Source organism: Choloepus didactylus, chromosome 4 (genome assembly GCF_015220235.1).
Source record: "Choloepus didactylus isolate mChoDid1 chromosome 4, mChoDid1.pri, whole genome shotgun sequence".
Classification (NCBI taxonomy): Eukaryota; Metazoa; Chordata; class Mammalia; order Pilosa; family Megalonychidae; genus Choloepus; species Choloepus didactylus.
The window spans coordinates 15095112-15120581 of NC_051310.1; the positions used below are offsets into that span (position 1 = coordinate 15095112).

General features: G+C 53.4%; 1 protein-coding gene across 1 annotated transcript in view; it reads left to right on the top strand.

Annotated features, from left to right (window-relative positions):
- Positions 1 to 25470, top strand: part of ITPK1 (inositol-tetrakisphosphate 1-kinase) — a 176694-nt gene that overhangs the window by 24143 nt on the left and 127081 nt on the right. Inside the window, exon 3 of the mRNA XM_037832023.1 lies at positions 15969 to 15993. Within this exon, the coding sequence (XP_037687951.1) occupies positions 15969 to 15993 (25 nt within the window). The remainder of the gene's footprint in view (positions 1 to 15968; positions 15994 to 25470) is intronic.

A 25470-nucleotide genomic window follows, 5' to 3' on the forward strand; every position in this document is an offset into this window, starting at 1 on the left:
TTGATAGTGTCCTTTGGTGTACAAAGGCTTTACATTTTAATGCAGTCCAGTTTATCAGTTTTTTCTTCTGTCGCCTGTGCTTTTGGTGTCAGATGGAGCTTTTCTTTTAAAACAGCAGGGAAAACTGGCCTCTCAGAGGGTGACTGCCTTCCTCCTGGGTTGCCCTCTGAGAGGGCAGTGTGAGGAAGGGGCTTCCAGCATTGTGCATGGTGGGTGAGGAGTGGGGGCCTTCCAGATGGGGCGGGCAGGGAGATGTGAAAGACCCAGCTCGTGGGGGGCGAGTACGCAGTAGCAGAGCGGGCTGCAGCAGCGGGGGTGAAGACGGCTGGGCGAGGTCAGCGGGCACCCGCAGCAGAGGCCCCAAAGGCTGGGCCAAGGGCTTGAAGGGGGCAGTGAGGTGATGAGTCACGTTTAGATGGAAAGGTCACTGACCTGGCTGGAGGGGGCGTTCAAGTACAAAAGGGACCGGCCTGGGGGCAGTCGGGATGAGGACCTCGTGGCCATGGAGTCGGAGGCCCCCCTTTGCCTGCACTCAAGCATTCTTCTCTTCTGGCTGGGGTGCTGTTTTCCTCTTTTTTGGCATTTCTCACTTCTACCCAGGCCCCAGCTCTTGGCTTTGGTTTGGCTGCTGCCGTGACACCCTGCATGGGGCTCTTGGAGGGATTTCTCGAGCTCTTTGGGGTCTGTTGCCATGGCTCCCAGCTGCAGAGCCTGGCAGGGTCCAGAGCTGGACAGGGAGGACGTGGGGCCAGTGAGCCTACCCAGCAGCATGTCCGCCTGCCTGGAGGTGGCCCTTAGCCTTGACTCTCGGTGGTGGGGACCACTGAGGCCCTGGGCTCATTCTCACCTCCTCCAGATGCCTGAGCTGGCCTCTGCAGTCTCACATCATCGCAGAGCCCTTTCCTTCCTCAGGTTCTCTGACCCTGGCTGATTTCCCTAACTGGTAGATTCAGAAACCTTCAGATGGGTCAGGGTTCCTGAGACATGAGCCCTGCTGCCTTCCTGTGTCCCAATCTTGCCTCCCTCACAGGTGGCCATTCGGCCTCTGCTTGAGTCCTTCCCACTACGGGGCGCTCACCATCCATCCCCACGGCTTTCCTTTGGATGTTGGAAACCTCTTCCCACACTGAGCTGGAATCTGCTTCCTTGTCCCTTCTGATCCTGAGGAAAGGTTTCTTCTGCTTGGAAAACTTGGATTCTAGGTGACATTGTAGTCAGAAAGAGCTGTGAGTGCTGTAGAGATGGGAGGACTGAGTCCCGGCTCCCGTTGCTCTGGGCCTTGTGTCCAGTCCCTGCTTCACAGTGGACCCGGGATACACATGTAAAGAGATTTATTGTAAGGAATTGACTCATGCCTCTGTGGGGGCTGGCATTTCCAAACTCTGTAGGGCAGGCCACAAGCTGGGGACTCCGATAAAAGTGATGTTGAAGTCCTCAGTGTGGATTCCCAGGGGAAGCTGGCTCGTTCAAAATTCCAGCACGATCCAATGCTGAAGTCCACACAGAAGTTCTTCTGACCTCTGAAACCTTCAGTTCCAGCTTTTAAGACCTCCAACTGATTGGACAAGGAGAATCCCCTTTGTTATTAGAGCTGCAGCCAACCACATGCAGCCAACTGATTCTAGATGCAAATCCCATCTGTGAAATACCCCACAGGCCAGCGCGTCCTTGAGAAACACCATGACCCAGCTACATTGATGCACGAAATTAGCTGTCACCAACCTGAAGGCCAGCGGTGTCTTCTGGGCTCCTGGCACCAGGGCCGCTCCCCAGCCTGGTGGCAAGGTGGGAAGGAAGGATTTCAGTCCAGACTTGGGGTGGGGAAAAGGATGGGTGAGGGAGGCAGCTCTGTCTAGGACATGTTCTCCTCCAGAAATCTCAGAAGCCTTAGCCCCAGTGGACCTGGCTGGCCCCCCTCCTCCCAGGGAGGTCGGATAGTGTCACGGGTGGGGGCAGCCTTTGCTGAATTGAGATGGTTTCTGCTTCTTACTTACTGAGTCTTTGGGCAAGTTCCTTAACCTTTCTGAATTTCCTTGTTTGAAAAACAGCAACATTCTTATCACCCCCCACCCCCCCATGCAGCTATGGAAATGAAATGAAATGCGTGGCTGCATGCCATCGCTGTGCTTGGCACGGGTAGGCCCCTTCTAGCCCCCACCTCCTCCATCACTTCTCTTGCCCTACTTGGGGAGAATGGTCTGGGTAGGGGGTGAGGGAGCTGAGGACTAACTAGTGTCAGCCTCTCAATGACTTTGGTCGTCCTAGGCCACTGGAATCCTCTAAGGATCTCATGGGCGGATGAAGTCCCTTGCCCATTTCTAGAGCCAGGGTGCTCAGTGCCCTGGGACCCGAGGGCTGTGGCCAGGCCCCAGTGCCCCCAGGCCTGTAAACAGGGAGCTAGGCAGGCCCCTGCTAGGCCTTGGGGAGCCTGGGGCTGGGCCTGGTGCCCTACGTGGGCTCAGGCTCTGAAGGCCACTGTGCTTGGTGAGTCGGTGGCCGCTCGGAGCCCCGGCAGTGTCTGAGGAACGTGGTGCAGTGCAGCCAGTGGCCTTGGGATTGGGGATGGGAAGGCCTGGCTGGCTGGGCATCTCTCACGGGCCTCGAGATGGACCCAGCTCACACCGAGGCTTCCCGACCTGGGCCTTGGGTCTCCACCACCTGCCCCACCTCCTCCGCCCGGCTCTTGGGGCCTCTTTCCTGCTGTTCCCCACAGGGACCCCTGTAGCCTCATTTGGTTGTTTCCAGTGTGCCTTGGGAATCCTGCGGAAGCTGAGCTCCAGCCTCCTCCTTGTTAACTTCCGAGGCAGCTTGAACTCTGGAGCCGTGTGGACACTGAGGGAGCATCTGAGATTCGGGGTGGCTGAGCTGCTGGGGCCTTGGTGTTTGTGGTAGTTGGAATAATGGCTCCCAAAGGTGTCCAGGTCCTAATTCCTGGAACCTGTGACCTTACATGGCAACAGGGACCTTGCAGATGTGATGAAGTTAAGGCTCTGGAAGTGGGGGATGGTCCTGGACTACCTGGGTGGGCCCAGTGTGATCACAAGGATCCTTATAAGAAGGAGGTGGGGGGTGGGGCAGAGAGAGGAGAGGTGATGATGGGAGCAGGTGTCAGCGTGGGGCCAGGAGCCAAAGGATGCGGGCAGCTTCTAGAACTGGAAGGCGCAAAGAAAGGGATTCTGCCTAGAGCCTCCAGCAAGAAGGAATGCAACTCTGCTGACCCATTTTAGATGTCTGCCCTCCAGAGCTGTGAGCTGATACATTTGTGTGGTTTTAAGCAGCTGTGTTTGTGGTGATTTGTTGCAGCAGCCACAGGAAGCTGATAGTGTTCGTCTCACTGACCGTCTCCGGGCACAGAGATTGGGTCAAGGTCAGCGCGAGTGTGCTGCCAAGTGGGGTCAGAAACAGGCTTCCCAACCCCCACCCTTAACCACAGGCCAACGAGTGCAAGGTGCTCCCCAGCTTCTTGGGGCTGGTACATCTGAGGGGTAGGGGAGGGATCAGAATAAGTTGCCTCATGGTTTAAGTTTCCTGAGATTGGGGGTGGGGCTGACTTGTACCTTTTCCTGGTGCTTGTGGCGGAAGGGCCCGGGGAGCCCCAGCACCCAGAGGCCTCACCTCCCCATTTGCTGCTCGCAGAGTCCCTGGCCACCTCCCTCCGGTCGATCTCTAGGGCTTGGCTCAAATGGCAGCTCTTCTGAAACCTTCCTTGCTCCCCTGCTGCCCCCTCCCCCATTTGCTCTGTTCAGGGAGGCCCATGGCACACACTGGAGGGAATGGCATGTGCTTTGCCGCTCTTCCCTGTGGCTGCCAGCGCCTCCAGGTAAGGCTTGCTGCTGGGAGCCCTTCAGTTTCTGGACCAGCCCAGGGCTCAACAGAGAAGCCAAGCAAATGTTTGATGAAAACCAGATGGGGGCTTTCTGCTCCTGCAGTTGGAGGTGCAGTAGCAGGGCAGAGACCCCGAAATCTCCAGGGCCTCAAAACACCTGCTCCTGGTCTTGCCCTGCAGGGCCTGGGGAGGCGCCAGGAGGGAGGCTTTCCGTAGTAGGGAGTTTGAACAGCAGAATCGGGGTGGAGGCAGGGAGACAGCCTTTAGAAAGGCAACTCACCCCAGAAGGCAGGCCCGGGCACACTTCTGCAGGTATTTTAAGCACGTGTAGCACCATGAGGATAGGTGCAGAAAAAATCACATGTTCTTGGGCTGGCTTGTCCCCCCCCCCCCCCCCCCCGCAGTGAGTCTGAGGGAGTCAGCCCAAGAATTTGTCTCCCACCCTGCAGTGGCTTACTTTGCTCATTAGGCTGATATCAAAATGACTTTGCATTCTTGGGGTTAAGAAATTGCTGTGAGCGGGTGAGTCCACCCTTCCAGCGCCCTGCCCCTAATGGCAGCACCTGCAGGGGGTAGTGCAAGACTCAAGAACAATTTCAGGTAAAGAATTTTTATTTCAAAAGACAGGTGTGTCAAGGGCCATTAAGGGAATAACTTTCACCATTTGCGTTTGGACTAAAAGTGAGGGAGATCTCTGATCTGAAATTGCGACACTTTGCACGCAGCACAGCACATTCTTGGTAATCGGCAGCCCAGCCTGCCTGTTTCCCCATCCTGAAATGGAAGGGTGGAGTTTGAGAGGTGTGCAGCCTTAGGGGGTGAGCCTCATAGCAAAGGCCTCTCAGCTCCCGTGGCTCCTGCTCGCCTCTCCTGGAGGTGCCAGGGAAATGAGTCACCCACCCTCCTCCACGTCCTGAGTTTATGAGGGAAAGCCACTGCCAGGGACCCCTCTGGGCTTGTTCCAGGTCTGGAGAAACGAGCTGACTCACACTGCTTGTGTTTGCCCTGAGGGAAACCTTGGACCCTGGGCTCACCTGCCTCCCCCAGGTGGGGCACCCAGTACGGGGAGGGCTTCAGTTAAGGTGGTGGGAGACTGTCCAGCCAGAGGAAGGCTGGGGAAGGATGTAGACCCCTCATCCCCCACCACCTTTGAAAAAAACATAGGCAGCATCCAACTTATCTGGTTCTTCCCTGGAGCTGTCCAAACAATTCAGATGTTTGTACTAGTTTCAAAATTCTGTTCGTATGTTGCCTTAATATTGGGCCATTTCAGTTTCTGGCACTGATAACTGGAGGAAACTCCAAATTACAAATCAACCAGCAAGTGAACCAGGGTGGCATGGAAGCCTCAGGCAGGCGGACTGGGGTGGGGCGGCTCAGGGCTGGGGCACGGGAGGCTTGGAGTCCTCATTCAGGGAATGTTTGCAGAGCACCTGCCAGGTGCCAGGGTCTGCGGTGGGCACCGGGGGTGCTGAAATAAAGCACGTTGTCTCGGGGGCTCATGGTCTGATCTGGGCAACATGACAGATACACCAAAGCTGAGCAGGGCGCAGTCTTAAGTGTCAGGTTGTGAAGTGGGTAAAGAGCCATGATTCCTCCTGGGCAAAGGGCAGGGGATGCCTCTCGCTGAGTATGGCGTTTGAACGGTCCTTGCGGATGAGCAGGAGCTTGTACAGAGAGGAATTGCATCGCAGGTGGAGGGGACAGCTGGTGCAACGGCGTGTCAGGCCTTGGTGTTTGCAGGGGCCTCTTCTGGAAAGGTTTCAGGAGAGGAAGGACTGGTGCTACCCCCACCCACACCCCACCACCTTGTATGCTGAACCCCCAAATGCCCATGTGTCAGATATTGTGCTTAGAATGTGGGAATGTAGACATGAGGGCATGAGTCCTGATTCTTCCAGGATCATTTATCAGTTAGGATAGGCCCGTTCGTGCTGTGACAACAAAGAACCCTGAGATGATTGAAACAATAAAGATTTCTCCGTGGCTCATTCAGTGTCCACTTGGGAGCTGAGGACCCTCCAGGGCTGTTGTGCTCCCTAGTGGCTCAGCGCCATGCCTCCTTCCCAGCAGTTTTCCACCTCGGCACGTTCACATTTTGGGCTGGATAATTCTGTGTTTTAGGGGGCTGTCCTGTGCACTGTGAGATGTTAGGCAGCATCCCTGGCCGCTACCCACCAGATGCCAGCAGTACTTTCTCTATTTGTGATGGCCAAAAAAGTCTCTGGGGAAGCAAAAGGGCTCCCCTACCCCCCCCCCCCCAAACAGTTTCTTGCTGATTTCCAGGGAAGGGTGGGGTAGGAGCCAAGGAAGGCCCCTCCGGGGGAGCTGACCTCTGGCAGGGGCCAGGTGGTGATGCTGGGAGTGGCCTTTGAGGCAGTAGGAACCGTGTGTCCCTCCATACGCACGGGGGTGAGAGAGGAAACCCGGCTGCCTGTCAGGGACATCCTGCAGCCTCTCGGGGTTGTGCCGGGAAGGGCAGCGTGGGGAGTAGCTCAGGGTCTTTTCCCCACACCCCGGGTTCCCAGAAGTTGCACTTGCAGACCTCGTGGGAGCTCATGGGCCTTGTTATTCTGGGTGCTTGGACTCTGGCAATTATCAAAACGTGCTGCCAGTTGCTCAGCTGACTAAGTGCCTGGCTCCCTCTTGTGTAAATTACACACTTCCATCCCTAAGTGTTTTTAGTGCTGGGTGCAGGTGCAGCATCTTTTTCCTCGCTCGTTGGTGGGAGGGAGCCTGCATTTCTGGGTCGATTCCCTCTGTGTGAGACTTTTGGGTGCCTGGCCTGGCCCCCCCAGCGGCTTGGTCTCCGCCATGGCCGGCTCTAGCTGCGCCTGGGCTGGGAGTCCCACGTGTTGTGGGAAAGTGGTTGTTGATAAGCGCCTTTTTTATTGTGATAGCACAGACACACATAGAATTTGCCTTTTTCATCATTTTTAAGTCTGTAATTCAGTGGCATTAATTACATTTGCAATGTTGTGCTACCAACACCACCATTGATTACCAAAGCTTTTTCATCATCCCAAACAGAAGCTCTGCACCTATTAAGCAATAACTCCCCATCCCCCACCCCCCTCACTGCTGTTAATCTCTGGTCTGCTTTCGGTTCTGTGAATTTGCTTATCTAGGTATTTCAAATAAGTGGAATTATATGATATTTGTCCTTTTGTCTCCTGACTTATTTCACTTAGCATAATTTTTTTTTTCACGTTTCTTCCAAGTTGTCTCTTGTATCAGAACCTCATTCCTTTTTACGGCTGAATAATATTCTCTTGTGTGGATAGACCACATTTTGTTTATCCATTCATCGGTTGATGGACACTTGGGTTGTTTCCACCTTCCAGTTATTGTGAATAATGTTGCTATGAGCATCAGTGTGCATATATCTAAAAATGGGGTTACCAGGTCATATCATAATTGTGGTTTAACTTTCTGAGGGACCGCCAAACTGTTTTACAGTGTCTGTACCATTTTATATTCCCACCAGTGAAGCTTAAGGATTCCAGTTTCTCCATGTCACCACCAGCACTTAATTTTTTTTTTTTTTTTTTTTTTTAATAATAACTGAGGGCCCCCTTTTTTGATGAGCTTCACTATTTGGTTGCTACTCTGCTGTTTCTGAGCCCCTGGGATTCTCGCAGCTGCCGCTTGACTCTCCTTGCTGGCCAGAGGTGCCTCTGTGCTTTGGCATAACGCTGACTCCCCTGCCTAGTTGCCATCTCTGCCCTGATAATCAGCATGTGCTTCACTTGTCCATGGCCATTGGGTCCGCACACCTGCCCTGGGAAGTCCTTTGGGGCCAGGAAGGTCATACCCATTTATCAGACTTGAAAACCGAGGCCCAGGGTGGCTCTGTGACTTGTCCCATGCTTGCTGCCGGTTCTTCATGGGTCCTGAGCCCTCTGTGCCCTGCTCCTGCTGTGAGGCAGGACTCCGGCTTTGCTTGCTGCAAACCACCATCCCCCAGTGTCCCACGGTAACCTTCCTGACGCCACAGCCGGTGGCCACGCTCCAGACTGTCCTCACGTGGCCTCGGCCTGGCGTGGGCACTGCAGACACCCCTCCTCCTGCCAGCCTTGCCCCTGGCTTCTGTCATCCGGCTCCTTTCTACTTCTGCTTTGAATCCCTCTTTGTTGGACTCTTTTCTCATCCCCTCTTCCCTAACAGCCAGGGTCATTTTTCTAATGGTAAGAAAGTGGTAACCACTGTCACTTGCTGAGCACCTGCTGTATACTCAGCATACACTGGCTTAAGGAAAACACACAGCTGGAAATCCGGAGTGGACGGCTGGGTCAGGGCCTTATACTCTGGCAAGAAAATGCTGTCCTTCTTTTGCCCCTGGCTCAGCCTTTTCTCCTGTTTTGCTTTCCTCCTCATCTTCATTCTAGCCGCATAGAGGCAGAGGTGTCCTCCAACACCCCCCAGCTGCATCATTCTTCCTGCCGACAGTACCCCAGGACCTGGCCTGGCGTAGGTCCCACCCCCCTCCTGGAACAGTGTGCTACCAGGTCGTGTGCCCACCTGGGGGTGCGGCCCCTCGATTGTTCGATCACCCGTCTGAATCATGGGAGAGAGGAGGGGTGGTTCCCAAAAGACGGGTGTGCAGGACAGAGCCTGCATCCCTGGAGGGCCCCGGCGCTGCATGGGGCTGAGCATTCCTTCTCCAAACAGTCTGATGGGGCGGGTTTTAGTGTTCTTCCCATATCACAGGTAAGAAAACCGAGGCACGAGGTACACCTGGGTCTGCGTGCATGTTCTCCTCTTAGGGACACACCCCGCCTCTTCCTCTTCGGGGCTCACTCCCAGCTGCCTCTCAGTGTGTTCTGCCCCCCCTGAACGGTCTGCTGAGCTCGGTCTTGGACCTCTTAACCTCCTCGGGCCACCCCAGACCCAGCCTGCCTGAGACAGCCGACTGCTGGTGTGTTCCTGCCGGGCGCCCTCTCCCCTGGCCTCATACATGGCCTTGGCCTGTTCCAAGCTGCTCAGACCCTGTGCATCATGGATATTTCTAGTTGTTTCATCTCCTGTACCCCTGTCCCCCAAGAGCTGGAGGGGCCACCTGGAACCTACCCCCTCTGCTCAGGGCCTCCCCTTAGCATGTCTGGTCCAGGCATGCAGAGCTGCTCTCCAGATGTGCAGCTGTCCCACACCTGGCTGCTCCTGAGCAACACCCAGGCCCTACCCCTAGACCTACCAAGCCAGAGCCTTCAGGAGTAGGCCCTGAGTTAGTACTTTTGACAAGCTCTCTTGGCAAATCTTGGGGCATCTGCCCTAGCGCTTAGGACCCACTGGCCCACGGGGTAAAGGCCAGGCTTCACCTTGGTATTTGGAGCCTCTGGGGCAACATCTTCCATACTGCTTCCCATCACTTCCATCTGCCTCTGCCGTGTGATTTCTGATCGGCATCCCCAGCTGCTCCTTGGGGAGGGGAGCGGTCCTCATGTTATTTTCTCAGCCTGGGTTGCCCTTCCTCTTTATCGACTCCTCCCCATCTCTGCCTGGCGTTACCCTTCAACATCTCTCAGGTGGTAAATGCCACCTCCTCCCTGAAGCCCTCTCTGATTGCACCTCTCCTCCCCTCCAAGGTTAGTTCATTTTGTAAGTGAGCATTTTAAATTCCCCAACGGTGTACTCACATTGGACATCTGGGGTGGGAATCCTTTTGCAAAGTGGATTCTTCCTTCATCGGTTATTCAGCTTTGGAAAAGCAAGTTTATATTTATGGGTTATGGGATAGATCCCTGTGCAAAATGACAGTTTTAGAGCCTATAACATTTTCCTCCAAGTGCAAGTTTTTTTTTTTAATCTTCATTTTATTGAGATATATTCACATACCATGCAGTCATACAAAACAAATTGTACATTCGATTGTTCACAGTACCATTACATAGTTGTACATTCATCACCTAAATCAATCCCTGACACTTTCATTAGCACACACCCAAAAATAACAATAATAATAATTAAACTGAAAAAGAGCAATTAAAGTAAAAAAGAACACTGGGTACCTTTGTCTGTTTGTTTGTTTCCTTCCCCTATTTTTCTACTCATCCATCCATAAACTAGACAAAGGGGAGTGTGGTCCTTATGGCTTCCCCAATCCCATTATCACCCCTCATAAGCTCCATTTTTATACAGTTGTCTTCGAGATTCATGGGTTCTGGGTTGTAGTTTGATAGTTTCAGGTATCCACCACCAGCTACCCCAATTCATTAGAACCTAAAAAGGGTTGTCTAAATTGTGCATAAGAGTGCCCACCAGAGTGACCTCTCGGCTCCTTTTGGAATCTCTCTGCCACTGAAGCTTATTTCATTTCCTTTCACATCCCCCTTTTGGTCAAGAAGATGTTCTCCATCCCACGATGCCAGGTCTACATTCCTCCCTGGGAGTCATGTTCCACGTTGCCACAGGTGCAAGTTTTTAATAAAATTTGGTAACTATTTATCTTTAACGTGTATGGTTTACTTTTTCTAATTCTGGCAGTAATATTTATGGTCATTGTAGAACACTGAAAATACAAGCCCATTTAAAGGAAAAAAACACACATCCATTTACTGCTGTCTGCCAGAGCTGCAGCCAGAGGTGACACTGCAGTACATTTGCTTTCAGCGTGTTTCCCAGGTCTCTGAGTGTTTAAATTGGCCAGAATTCATTCTGAATGCTCCAGTGGATGACCCTCTGATGGCCTTGGAAATGGGTGCTGTTCCAACTCCTCTTTGAGCAGAACTTGACACTTATTTTGCTAGCTCCTGAGCTCCTCTGCTCCCCTTCCTTGATCAAGTAACTGATTCATGCTTTGTTGGGCATCTGCTTTATGCCAGGTTCTGGGAATGCTGGCAACTGGAGTTCTACTTGTTCTTTAAAACAGAATTTAAAAAATATTTTTTCTGGTTTTTGAGAGTATGTTATAGGCACATTGCACAAAATTCAAAAGACAAATGAAGATGCACAGTGAAAAGAAATTCTCCCTCTCGCCCATCGCCTTGGCGGCCGTGAGCCCTTGACCCGAGGTCCCGCTGGACTGGGTTTCCTAGGGTGTATACAAACACACATTCTGGTATTGTTCTTAACACAGATCACTGTGTATAGCACACACAGCTTTGTACCTTGCATTTTCCACAATAGTGTCTTGGAGATAATTCCTTATGGCATGTAGGAGCTTTCTCGTTCTTTTTTATGACCGCGTGGTGGTCCCCTGACGTGGATGCCATGTTTGTTAACGGCCCCTCTTGGGGGATATAGGTTGATTCCTGGTTGTTTTCTGTCACAGACAGTGGGGCAGGTAATAGCTCAGAGCCTGAAGCATTTTGCTCAAGTGTGAGTGTGATTGAGGGATGAGGAGGTGGGATTTCCAGCCGGAGTGTCAGTCACTCACAGCCGGTTCTCAGCGCCCCCTTCTCTGCTCCTTCTCCCTGCCTCCTGCCCCCACCTGCCCCTTCTGTTTCATGATTCATTTTCTAAACTTTCTGGTTAGGATGGGATTTCCTTGGGAATTCCAGGTTGTTGGTGTCTTTGCTCTGCCTGAGTTCCAGGTGGAGGAACGAGCCCCGACAGGTTTCCACGCTGTTTTCTTGAGCAGGCTGTGGTGCTATGTTTAGCATTTCACCGCCGGCGGGAATGTTATTTTCCGCCTGCCTGTCCATGAGGGTCTCCCCGTTGCACTGCAGCCCTGGAGGTGGGGGATCAGGCCAAACCCTCTTCAGTGCCCCCCTCTTCGGCTGGCCATGCAGTGGAGAGCCGGGTTCCGGAGCCAGCGCCCACACTTGCTGAGTTGGCCTGCGAGCCTCTCTGGGCCACTGCGTGCCCTTCGGAATGAGCAGGCGAGCCCGGCCGGCCTCCCTCGTGGGGCCGTGGGGAGGTGCCACTGAGCAGAACGCACTCGGTACACATTGGTTCTCACCAGCGCTCATCACCAAGGAGATACTCAGGAGATGTCTGTGGCCTGATGTGGATCGAAAGGGGTGGTAAACCCCCTCTTTTCTGCCAGGCCTTGATTTATGCTGTTCTGGAGACTGGAGCTGCAGAGAAATTGTGCTGGTTCCTGGGCACTCAGCCCGGCGTAGGATTTTCAGCTTACCTACTGTCAAGCCTACTCTCTCTGTTGCTTTCTTTTATTTTACTGTTCTCAAAGTTAGAGGCGTGCTTTTTAGTGCTAGGGTTGGGGGGTGTCCCTGTCCAGGATGACCTAAAGTGTGGCCTGGTTGAATGTGACCATGGTTGGCTTCGTTAGGAGATGACAGCCCCACGCCAGGATAATTGGATCCACGAGGATTAGCTGGGCGGGGAAACTGAGGTCTGGGCCTATAGCTGGTGGAAGCCCACTCCTCCTGGGAGGCTCTCTCTCTCCTCCAGTGCCCTCTGCCTTTCCCACTGTGCACTGCAGACTCCTGGTTGTTTGGAGCTTCACGGTGGGATTTCTCTCCCAGCTGCTTAGGATTTCCATCCTGGAGGCCAGCAGGGCCAGAAGAGGAGCCCTGGGGCTCCCCAGTGCAGCTGCTGGGGCTGTGTGCTGGAGTGACCCATCCCTTTGCCCTCCACAGGGGCTGGACCCTTGATGAGCCCACCCCCAGTGTCCCACAGGGTCTGTCTCCTTCACCTTCCCTACGGGTTTTCAGATGTGTGGATTTTTGCTAGTCTTGACAAGTGAGAGGTGGTGCTCGCCTGTGTGCTTTAATTTGCATTTCTCTTCCTGTGCGTGATGTTGAGTCTCTCTTTGTGTTAGCTGAAGTGGCTCAAAACAAGACAAATGCATAAAGTTCTAGAGGTCGGAAGTCTGAATTGGGTCTCACTGGGCTAAAGGCAAGGTGTGGACAAGGCTGTATTCCCTCTGGAGGACCTAGGAGAGAATCTCCATCCTTGCCATTTCCAGCTTTTAGAGGCTGCCCACATCCCTCAGCTCAGGGCCCCTTCCTCCCTTTTTAAAGCCTACCACTTGATGTTTTCCGTTCTCAGTCTGCCGCTCGCTCTCTGCCTCCTTCTGCTTATTGGACCCTTGTTCCTACTGGGCCCTAGACTGTCACACTGGACAGTCTAGGAAAATGTCCTTGCTGCAGAGTTATCCGATTAGCAACCTTAATTCCCCTTTGCCTTGGACATAACGTCTTCACGGGTTGCAGGGATTCGGGTGTGGCAGCTTTTGGGGGGCCACTATTTCGCCTGCCCCCGTCTTCATGTGCTCAGGGACCCTTTGTACTCCCTTTTCGCTGAACTGTCTGTTCACATCCTTTGGCCTTTTTTTGTGATTTTTTGAGTTGTTGGTATTTTTCTTAACAGTTTTTTTAGGAACTCTTTGTATTATAGGGAAATTAGACCTTTGTAATAAGAGCTGCAAATATTTTCCCCTAAGTTATAGCTTGTCATTTGCTTTTGTTTATAGAGGTTTTAGCCATTTGGTCAATTTTAAGTTGTAATATTTTTCTATTGTGGCTTTTGAAATTTGAGTCATGGAAAGCCTCCCCATGTTAAGACTATAAAGGGATGCTCTTCTCACACCTTGATGGATTCTTGCTCACCATTTAAATTGTTATTCCAGGGGACTTTGCCTTGGTGGGTGACTTGAGGAGTGGAGACAGCTTTACTTTTGTCCCCCGATGCCCGGCCACTGATCCCAGTGCCACTTACCCCGTAATCCCACTCTCCTCCAAGCCTCCACGGGCCTCCTTCCTCAGATTCTGAAGGCCTGGTTGGGCCCCATTGACTTTTTCCTCATGGTTTTGGGCCAGACCTTGAGAGCACCAGTTCTTTGATGATCTCATGCTGTTTGTTTAGACCCGGAGAGAGCCGGCTTTCACCCGTGGTGGGTGGGCAGGCTGCGTTTGCAGGGTCCCGACTGGTCCCCAGGGCCGAGCAGGCTGTGCTCAGGGCCTGTGGGCCTGCTGGCTGCTGTGACAGGGAGGGGGTGAGCTGTCTGCGAGCTTCTCCCTGGTGCGGACCTGGGGCCCTCAGCTCCTCGTTCCTGGCTGACATGTGGTCATGTGTTGCTTCAGCTGCGCATGTCGGAACGGTACCTGCTCACTGTCGACTGAGGGTTTCTGCGGGACTTTGGTCTGTCTCTTCCCTTAGACTGGGAGCCCCTCGAGGCCCCAGTCATGGCGGTTCTGCTTTTTGTGCCCCCGGGTGTCGGGTCCGGGCGGGGAACGGGAGCCACACCAAGTTTCTACTCATTTATGCCTCTGTTTTCCAGCAGTTGTTTATTGGGTGTCTGCAGGCTGGACGCACTCTAGCTAGGCATGGGGCGCATGCAGCTTTTAAATTTGGCCCAGTCCCTGCTCAGGGAACTTGGGCAAATAAATGAAAGATTCCTGACCTTTGCTAGGGGTCACAGCTTCCTCTGGGAATCTGCTGGAGGCCCTGCCTTTCTTCCATCAAAATGCAAACAGGGAGAGCAGGTGGCATGCCATCTATAGCCCGTATGGATCCCCACAGGTCCCGTGACCCATATGGATCCCCAGTGGCCCATATGGATCCCAGTGGCCTGTACGGATCCCGGGTAGCCCGTATGGATCCCCTGTGGCCTGTATGGATCCCCTTTGGACCATATGGATCCCCCATGGCCCAAATGGATCCCTGTGGCCTGTATGGATCCCCCATGGCCCATATGGATCCCCCATGGCCCGTGTGGATCCCCAGTGACCTGTATGGATCCCCTGTGACCTGTATGGATCCTTGTGGCTCATATGGGTCCCCCGTGGCCTGTATGGATCCCCAGTGGCCCGTATGGATCCCTGTGACCCGTATGGATCCCTGTGGCCCGTATGGATTCCCACAGGTCCCGTGACCCATATGGATCCCCAGTGGCCCATATGGATCCCAGTGGCCTGTACGGATCCCAGGTAGCCCGTATGGATCCCCTGTGGCCTGTATGGATCCCCTGTGGACCATATGGATCCCCCATGGCCCAAATGGATCCCTGTGGCCTGTATGGATCCCCCATGGCCCATATGGATCCCCCATGGCCTGTGTGGATCCCCAGTGACCTGTATGGATCCCCTGTGACCTGTATGGATCCTTGTGGCTCATATGGGTCCCCCGTGGCCTGTATGGATCCCCAGTGGCCCGTATGGATCCCTGTGACCCGTATGGATCCCTGGTGGCCCTCCCACCAGCAGTCTTCCCTGGTTGATAGCCAGTCAGTACCCAGAGTGAAGGGCCTCAGTCCTGTGGCAGTAGAGAGTGGGGTGCTCCGGTCCTATGTGTGGTGGTGGGGGTTGTGGATCAGGGAAGCTTCCTGAATGAGCCTCTGCCTGAGTAGACTCCTAAAGGCTGGGGTGGAAGGTGTGGTGCAAGGCATGGAGCTGAGACCCAGCTCTGGGTGCACAGCGGGCTGTTTGCTGACGCTTACAGCAGGAAGTGAGTATGGGGGCTGAGGGTGAGGGGCAGTGGGAGCTTTGTGCTCTGTGTGGGCCCCGGCACAGACCCCTAGTCTCTTACGGTTGGGTGGGGTGAGCCAGGGCAAGTGTGTGAAAGACAGTGGCTGCGGGAATGCGTGCGAGAGGAAGGGAAAGGTGGTGCGTGCCGGGTCCCGGCTCGGAGAGTGTTGGCGAGGCCGGGTAGGTAGAACCAGGGGATGCGCAGGGTATCATTGGGGGCCGGGGCTGGCCGCAGGATTGGAAAAGCAGCCGGAGCGGGACTGCGAACGGTCTGGGGCCGGGGAAGACCATGGTTCCTGCCCCTGAGAGTGGATGGGGGGGGGTGTGGTGGGATGCAGCAGACCTGAGAGACCAGGCCAAGGTGTGGGCTTGATGTGGGAGGAGATGGGGGGCCCCGGGAGGTGGTTGAGTTGGGAGGGCTGGCCAGGGTCTTGGGGAAATCCAGACTGGGGCCCCACTGACGGAGGCCTGGCCTCAGGATTAGGAAAGGGCTGGCTGTGAGGGAAATGAGCGAACTTGGGGTCTCCAGAGAGCTCCAGCCCTGTCCTTCTGGGGAAACCAACACTGTCTCGTAGAGAGAAGATGGCTTTGAGGTGCGGCCAGGGGTTCATAAACCTTCCCCTCAGAAATGGGGACCGCGGCCTGAGGGGGCAGCTGCTGGCTGTCCTCCTGAAGCTGTCCGTGCGGTCCTGCCTTCAGCTGGCTGTAGTGAGCCTTCTGGAAAGTTTGCCTGCAGGAGTAACATTTCTTTTCTTTGTTTTTTTTTCCCACAGGAAGCGAGGGATAGAAGTCGTGCAGGTGAGTACAGACCACATCCTGACCATTTTTGAAGCATTTTTGGTGTTTACCTGTCCCCTTTTCGGAAGCTGAGTGCTTGGTCCTGTCTTTACTTACATCTTGATTTTGACTTTCTCCCTCTGTGGATATGACATGATTTCCACTCTGGGCTGAGCACTGGTAGGGGTTAATGTGTGGGTTTGCTGATTTTGTCAGTAGAAAGGGAGAGGGTTTGGGAGGTGGGGGAGTGGGTGGGGGGAGGCTGCATGCTTGGGCTGGGTCAGCTCTGGGTGGTGGGGGTGGGAAGGGTGAGGGGGTCCTGGGGCCCGTGGTGTCCCTGCCTCTTCAGGCTCTCAGTTGAGGGGAGGTGCCACCGCCCTGTCCAGGCAGATGGTCAGCACCCCCTGGCTGCCCTCTGCCCCCCTCCGCTCACTTGGCCGCCTCCGCAGACTGCTCCCATCCCCCCTGCCCTTTAGGTGTGCCCTGGGTCACGTCACCCCCTTCTGCTGTTCGATGGCCACACCTGATCTGTTCTCCTGGCCCCGGGAGGGTGGACTGAGTCATCGAGGACGTGCGGCCCTGCCTTGCCTCACCCAGGGCTGGACTTGGGTTGGGTGTGCATTAGCTGGAGAAGGGAGGAAGGACAGATGGCGAGAGAGGCTCTTCCAGGCTGTGGAGCCGTGTGGCCCTGAAATACGGAAGCACAGGCTCCATTTGGTGAAACCAGAGGTTCGAGCTGTCCGAGCCGAGGCTCTGTGTGGGCCACACTGGGGAGCCTGATGGGAAGGGGGCGTTTCTTTCCACGGAAGCACACACAGGTGTTCAGACCCTTCCTCATTTCCGAATGTCCTTTGTTGAGGAGGGTAAGGGGCAGCTGTGACATCTGTGCTGCAGGCTGGGTCTGGCACCTGATAGGTGCTTGGGAAGACTGGGGGTGGCCTGGGCATGCCCTCTGTGGCCCTCGCTGTCCCTTTCCAGGACGAACCTGCCTGTCCTTGGAGCCAGGCTGGCGGCCTTCCTCTCTCCCTGCCTCCCGGGCCTCATCTGTCCTGCAGAGGCTCCCTGGTGGCACGGGATCAGGGGTCCATGAGGAGCTGGGCCCTGCTCAGGTAGCCGGAGGAGGCATCCAGAAAGCCTGCTGGGAAGGTCTCAGAGCCCACCTGTGTTAACCTCAGCACCAGCCCCCTCCCCCTCTTAGCCAGGAGGCCCCTCCTCAGCAGCCCAGGAGAGGGGCTTGTTTCCCGACACCTGCATCTTCAGTGTTTGTGTACTGAGGTCGGAACTAAAGGGCTGGCAGAGGGACGAGAGTGGGGTGGTGGGCCAGGCGGGGCGTCTCTGTCCAGTGGCATCCGCGTAGAGTTGCTGGATTTTTCCTCCTGGGCAGAAGGCCTCCTGGCTGCCCTCCGCATGGCCTGTGGGTTGAATTTGTTTTCAGGAGGCTGAGGTTTGTTATGGGTGGAGAAGGTGGTTTCTAGATGCATCTCATCAGCTGTAGGTTTTTTCTTCCATAGGCATAGTTGTGTGGTCTGCCCTGAGCTATTCTGTGGACCTTAATTTCTCTGTCCACCACCCAGGGGAAGTTGGAGTTCAGGAATGGCCAGGAGGTGTGCTTTCACACTGTGATTGATTGGTAGTGGCTGCCTGGAGGATTTTAAATCTGCGAATGGGCCAGGACTGGGATCAATTCATCATGTCTGCCAGGGGTCCAGGAAGGGGGCATGGGAGGTACAGTTGTATGTTTATCGTTCTGTGGTTAGTTCTGTCTCTCAGTGGTCCAGCTCCAAGATGCTGGGGCTTATTTTTTCGGTTAGCCCTTTCTGATGGTTATCTTAGAAGCCCCTGGATCTTTAGCAGATGCTGTTTTACCACATCACCAAGGCCTGGATTCAGAGTTGAAACCATCTTGGACCTCACCATGCAAAGGTCACTGTGCTTCCCTGTGGTTAGCTCAGGTGCTTGTCGGCGTTTACAAGGAAATTGCTGCTGGGAACCACTTTTAGTGGAAATGAATTCAAGTACTCACCGACAAACACTCTGCTTTAGGGAAAAGTTGTGCTCCTTTCCCCAGTCCCTCATTCCAGTTCACACAGGACCCTGAGCCACGGTGTCCTGGAATGTCGGCCCTCACCACGGAGCACTGACCTTGGAGGCAGCGGGGCGCTGGGCACCTGCTTCCAGATGTGAGAGCTGATCTGGTGTGCATGGCTTCTGGGAAGATTCCGACTAAAACCTTTAATCCGCTTTGTCTGGGGGTGGAGCAGGAGGCAGGAGAAGAGCTGTGACTACTTCTTGATGTGTCTGCTGTTCATTTTTATGATGAGTTTGGGGGAGGATGTGGTGGCTTGGGACCCAAAGTGAAGCCAAACTGGATGTTTTCCACCCAGGCATCCAAAAATAAACCCCACCGAGCCTTCTCTCTGTTTACCGCCTCTTGGCATCTCTGCGTGTTTGGAGAACTTTACAGTTCAAGAGGTGGGGAAAGGCTCTTTTCAGAAACTGGAAGCCAAGCTGCTTGGCTGGGTTTGCGGAACAGCTGGGCTTCCTTGCGCTGGATCCCCAGACCGGTGGCACCCAGGTGCTGGAGTCGGGCCTTTCTCCAGTCACTGTGTCAAGTGCTGGTGATGGGAGCTGATGACAACAGCCAGGCTACTAGCCCCACCCAGTGATGTGGATGGTGTTGTCACGGTCATTTGATAGATGACAAAACTCCGAGAGTGCTGTGGCTTCTCTTGGAGGCTCAGCTGTAGGTGGTGTGGTTGAGCATTGAGTGTGCAGGTCTGTTTGCCTCCGAAGCCCATGTTTTTTCCTGCTAAGTGGGTCTCTGCTGCAGGTTAATAGGCTGCCCTGGTTACTCAGTGCTTCCCTGCCTGTTATTACCTGGTATTTGGCTACTATCTAAGAAAAGGATGTTGGGGCCTTGGGTCAGGAACCAAGACTGTAAAATGCTGGCAAGGCCCTGAAATGTTTGTCCTGGCCATGCTGGTGATTTCTCTTCTTGCAGTTTTAACGGTAAAGGCAACAATGCCAGCGTACAACATGTATTGGGTGCTACAGTGTACCAGGCAGTGACGCCATTTATGTTAAAGAAGTATTTGTGCCAACCTTTCCAAGTGGATGGGGGAGCATATTTTAAGAAAGTAAATTTTGCAGATCCTCAACATCCTCATGTGCTTGTCACACAGCTGGTGGACTTCAGAACCAGCTCGTCAGCTCTTCTTCTGGCCACCCCATTCCCGGTGTCCCTCTCCCGTCCCCGCCGGGGCATGACACTGGGTGATCAGGAGTAGGACCACAGGGTCCAGTGACTGGTTGTGTGACCTTGGGCCAATTGCTTAACGACGTTGTGCCCCAGTATCCCCGTCTGTAAAGTGGGGATCCCAGGAGTGGCTGTGCCCCAGGCTTGTTGTGAAGACCAAGGAGTTAACTGGGCAGAGCGTGTGGCACGGTGCTGGCACCCGCGGTGGGTTACTGGCAGGGCCGCCGTGCCCTCCGTATCACAGCTGCATCTGCCCTGCACGCGTGGTCCCGGGCACCGGGCCCTCCCAGGCGCCAGGGAGGTGGCCCTTCATCGTGCTCCGTGGGTGGCGAGGCAGGTCTTTCCAGTTCTTACCCCGCAGCAGCACTGACGGAGGACCCGATCGAGGTGTCAGCTGAAGGAGTGTTGGAAATGAGCTTTCAGAATAAGTTGCTGGGATTCGCAGCATATAAGTCTAAAGGAATTCACAGAGTGTGCTGTTGTAAATTTTTCTTTTCCATCTTTTTATTTATTTGAGTACGTTGTTTCAGTACTTCTATCTACAAAAAAAATCATAAAATGGAAATAGAACTGATCCATATTCTAATAGTAACTGGTATTTATCTGTGGCTACATAAAATAATTAAAAAAAAAAGAACTCCCATTCATCTCTTCCAAGATGCATATCTAATAAAGCTTTACTTTTTATGTTTACTACTTTACACACTTATAAATATATTTCTTCTGTTTGGCTCAGTGTGTTCTCATAATAATTGTAATGATAATTCAGCCCAGAAGGAAAATAACACTTAGAGCTTCATGGTTGCGTGAACTTTAAAAAAAAAAAGGAAGCATTTATATGCTTTTTTCCCCCCAGTAGTATGATAGAATGGACAATAAAATGCTTTCAAACATAAAATACATTGTGATACATAAACGTCTCTCAGGGAAGTGGATTGGAAATTAAGAGTTTGGGGAGGAAAAAAGAATGTTGTTATATTTCCTACTGTTAAAGAAGGGCTTGATTCTGTAACTTTAAAATGGATGATGGTGATTTCTCAAATCACCATCATCTTTGGATTCCATTGGATCTATGTAAAAGAGAAAGAGTAACAGTTTTATTTCAAAATGCTAATATTTACGATATGTTGGAAATTACATCCTCTGCAAGTATTTAAATTTACGAGGAGAAATTTCTAGATGTTAGCTTAAAAATGTGCAAATGAATACGCAGCTTTAAATATTTGTTTTGGAGGGCATGAGAATGACGAGGTTTGAAGGGCGCGGCTTAGAACCCCACCTCAGTCAGTGCTCCGAAGCCCCTCTGGGGGAGGCGCCACCCTGGGGGGGGACGGCAGTGGCCCGGCTCGCAGGGCGTCCGCTGAACCCAGGGAGGCCTTTCCCTGGCAATGGCCTTGTCCTGGACTGTCTGTCTCCCTCCAGCCTGGGGCTGTTAGGCCAAGTGAGAATAATTAAAAAAAACGCAGCCCCCTGCCCAGTGAGGCTCACCTAGTGTGAAAAAGCCACGAGCGAGCTAGAGTCTAAGGAAGCCCAGGAGGCGTGCAAGTCTCGGCCTCTGCTTAATGCCGGGGTGGCCTTGAGCGCGAGGGGGACAGTGTGGCAAAGGTGATGGGACAAGATGCCTGTGCTCCCTGGGGCCCTGGGGGCGGGGAGCTCCCCGTCATGGGTGAAGGGCACAGATACCTGCCTGCCTCAGTTTACTCTGTTGTGTTGTGATGTGGGTGCTGGGTGCACAGGCCCACCTGGCTCCACAGTTTCCATTGTTGATAACCGGTTTGTGCAGCAGTGGGTTGGAAACCTGGGCATTCCTTGCAGCAGTGTTCGGCAAACCTTTCCTGGGTGCCCGCTGTGTACCTGGCTGCAGGTGCTGGGGACTCACCAGAGGCCAAGGCCAAGTCCTTTCGGCTCTCTGAAGTCTGCAGTTAGCAGCCAGTGGCCTCGGTGGGTGGGAAACACTGGGATAGGCATGGAGGGGGCTCTGACCCAGCTGATAAGTCAGGAGGGCTTCCTGGAGGAAGGGTGAGCCCGGCTATTGGCAATGAGTCTCGTCCACCCAACAGAGCTTTGCCGAGGGGCGAGGGCCAAGCTTGCAGCCTCACCAGGGCCCTTCTGCTCCTGCTCCTAAAGTAACCAGATGCTAAACAGCCACATGTCAGCACAGCACATGATCACTGCCCCTTGGCCCAGTGAGCCTCTGTTAGGGCAGAACATGCCTTGGCCGGCTAGGTCATCAGGGGCCTGGGGGGTGAGGGGTCCTGGGGCTCTCCTGAGGGCCAGACACGTGGCCTCCGCCGGCCTTGCAGGACAGTGTTTTCCACTCTGATCTGATCTGTTGAGAAAGCTTGGGTTGGGGCTGGGGGTGAGGGCTCTGAGGTTTCCCTTTGCATGGAGTTGGTTGCCACTTTGTAGGACAGCCCTGAATTTGGTGGAAGACAACCCGGGAGACGAGAGAACACCACGGTTACTGCCCAGCCAGGCTCCGGTCTGGGCATCCTTAGGAAAACGTGTTTCACATCTAGCTGCCCCTACTCCCCACCCCCCTATTTTTTGGGCTGCCTTTCAGCAGTTATTTAAAAGAGCAGGGGGGAGAGGAGATGACTCCTACCATGAGAGGGGTTGGGGTTTTATTTAAAACACAAATGAGCAAGCTGTGTGAGAAGTCTGGTAGCTGGTTGTAGGTTCACTGTTCTCTTTCCAAATTCCTTGAGAACTCAGACATTACGAAACCCGGTCCCTGAAGCAGCCGCTGTTTCTCAAGTGGGCAAGGAAGTAAGTAAGTTTCTTCAGCTTGCAAAAGAGTGAAGGGTGGGCAAGATGCCTTTCTGTTGGTGCTTCCTCCACTGTTGCTTGCTTGAGTCACTGGAGTTCTTTGTATCTGTGTTTTTCTCCTTTCTGCACAAACCATGCAGGGAAGGAAGTCAAGTGGCAGACCATCCGGTAGGAAAGGAGAGGCAGACAGACAGACAGCAAGATGCAGGAGAAGGCCCATGTGCCCAGAGACTGATGGGGAGCTGGGTGCTGGGCATCGAGTTGGAGGGGCTGCTGAGAGTGACCTCTGAGGCCAGCCCAGCGGGCGAGGTGGGCTTGTCTGTGCCAGGGCAGGGGACTTCGTGGACGCGGGGCGGGACAGGGCAAGGGGGTGCACACAGGAGATAGGAAGGCCTTATAGGGAAGGTGATACCTGTTGACATAGAGTCAGCAGGTGTAGGTGTTGGCGGGGAGGGGAGGTATTAGGAGGGGGCTACAGGCAGAGCCCACGGTGTGTACAGAGATGCAGAGGCCTGGCAGGGGTTTCTGCTGGCACGAGTGTTTGGTAGGGCTGGATCCTGGGTCCTGGGTGGGTTGGCAGGAGATGAGGCTGGAGAACGTGGCAGGACCAGACCACAGGAGGGCCCAGTGAGGGCACTGGTTCTGGGATAACGGGGCTTTGAAGGCTTCTTGGAGGTGGAGTGTGGGGTCCAATTGGAGGCGTTGGGTGAGGTCCCTCTAGGAGGGCACATGCAGGGTGAGAGAAGGCTGGGCTGGAGGGTGAAGAGCCAGGTCTTCTGCTGGGAGGCTGGGACCATGACCTCGTCAAGGGTAATGCGTTCTAGCTGCAATCAGGACAATAGTGGAGAGCAGGGGAGAGGGCGAGTGGGGAAGGTGTGTTGAATGCAGGCCACAAGAAGTGTGTCCCACAGCTGGTTTCCTAACTTACAGCCACAGAGCGGTGTCGTTGAGTATTAGACTTCTCCCCAAGGATTGCAGATGCCAGAGTCTCCTTGTCAACATTAAAAAACCTATTTGTTACTTAGCTGATATATTCACATAGTTCAAAATTGTTTACACAGGTGTGCAGTGGAAAGTGTCCACTGGTTAAGCCCCGCTGGGCTCCCTCTGCCACCACACTCTCCCCAGAGGACCGGCCGCCCCGGGGCCTGCCTTGGGTTTTATTTCCAGGTAATTGGGACAGAGGTGTGGTTGGAGACGCGTCAGCCTTCTTTCCTTCTGTTCCCTCTGTCTGGTGCTCTGGAGCTGGGTGCAGGGGGCTTTGGGAATGTCGGTGGCCCTGGTCTTTGTTGGGGGGGCTGATATCCATCCTTGGAGCTGCAAGGGCCCAAGGTGGATGTCCTGGTCCCCCGCATCCAGGGGTAAGTGAGGAAACGGAGCTTCCCCGGAGGGTGGTGGCCTTCTGAAGGCTGCCCAAGCTGACCCAGGCCCTGACATCCCAGCAGACCGCAGCACCGCCGGGGAAAACGGCCTCGGGGTCTGCATGGAAGTGGGCTTTGCACGGAAGGCTTCCGCGGGGTCATTTGAGATGGCTCTGGGGTGTGTGGGGCCACCCCATGGAGTCCAGGGGCCCGGCTGTGAGCTTCTGTTGGTCTGTTTTCCGGCTGGGTGTTTTCCTCATCTTTATAATGGTGCTGACGCCTCACAGAACGTAAGGAGTGTCATTGGTACTGATGAAGTATCAGTTTATTTTTCCTCATCCTGTGTTACCAACAGTTGTGGCTTAAGAGGGGAAAGAACTGTGCTGCTTAGAAAACTGTGTCACCTCCATGTAAAGAATGTGGCCTCTCGGCTGCCAAAGAAAAAAAATGCTACTTTTGGGTTTCTAACTATTGTGGATTTTAGCTTATTAATTCTTTTTAAAAGATAGGTTTATTTTATGTTTTTTTAAAAATTTGAAAAACAGGTATTTTTATTTCTTTTTATCTAAAACATGGAAAATTGTTTTCATTCTCAATCATTTATTTTGGATATATATATATGTTTTGAATTTTGGGGTATTTTATTTTCAGCCTTTTCTTTAGGTGTACCTTTCTGCTGTTTTTATGTTATTCTCTAATATAGTTGTGAACATGCTGTAATTTTGAAGCCAGCCTTTTCCCTTTAGTATATGTCATGGCACAGTAGACTTTGATAAGAAAGACCATGTAAAGTTAAGAATGCTATTAGTTCCTACTGAGACGCAACATAGAAAGTCATATTATATATTGAGTGTCCACTATATGATGATCACTATGCTAAATATCATGCCACTGTTGGATGTATGTATAATGAATAGAATTAGGCAAATTCATGTGAAAGAGCGATCAGCATAGTATTTTTTTAAAAATGATGACACTTGGGGCAAATAGTTAAATAATCAGGGTTTGCTCACGTCTAATTCATGTAGCTGTAGAAAAGATTCCATTTTAGAAGACAGTGTGAGAAAAGGCTCCTGAGGTGGTGGTAAGTGCTGTGGTAAGTGCTGTGGACGTACACCGAATGGTTTCAGTTCTGTCCGTTTTATTTTCGTCCTGTGGGCTTTTTAGGCCTGTTGTTGCAAACTGAAACTCTTTCTGGCGTCCTTGGGGAAGTCCTCGGTGGCATGATAGGCTGAGCACCTCAGGTCTGGCGTTTCTCTTTCCTTAGCCTTGGACTCGCTGAGTCAACTTGAGCAAGTCCTTAAAAAAAAAAAAAGGAAAAAAAAAGGTTCCTACTTCCCCTGTCAGGAAAACAAAATTCCTGCCAAGGAAGCCGGGTGCCCCAGGGTGGCCGGGCATGCTCTTGTGGGCAGGTGCCCTGGGCCCAGCCGGTCCTGGTCCCCCCAGGCCTCTCCTCACCCTTCCCCGAGTGGGGAACAGACCTCCCTGGTACTCTGACCCTTGGTTGGCCTTCCAGAAAGTTCAGCGGCCTCATTGGGGTGTGCCGAGGAAGCACTTGACTGAAAAGAGATGGAAGAAGGAACATGGAGAGTTGGAAGGAAAGGAAGGGGCAGCTGAAAAGGCAGGAGGCAAAGGTTCAGCTGGGAAAGGAACCGCCCGCGCTGAAGGTGCTCTGGAGTGAAGTTGTCTGGAGCTTTGCTCTTCAAAGTGCAGTCGTCAGACCGTCCGCATCGCTTCGTAGGATGCCCCCACCTGAGCTGCTGGATCTGGACTCTCACGTGATGTGGGGACTCTGGTACAAACACTGGACTCCCCAGCAGTTGGTGCCCATCGGGTCAGGGGAGGGCACCCTGGGCAGCGCAGGTCCAGGACTCGAGACCCTGAGCAGGGAGGTGAACTGACATGAAGGCCTCGGAGCGTGTTCCTTGCCCAGCTGGGTGTGCAGCTGTCACAGTCAGAAGCAGGAATGGAGTCAAGCGTGGCCTTCAGCTCGGTTTCAAAGACCACGAAGCATCCTTGAACCTCTGGAATGTGCAAGAAGCTGGCAGCTCCCTCTCCAACCCCTTCCCTCCCTCAGACTTTTTTTTTTTTTTAATATTCATTTTATTGAGA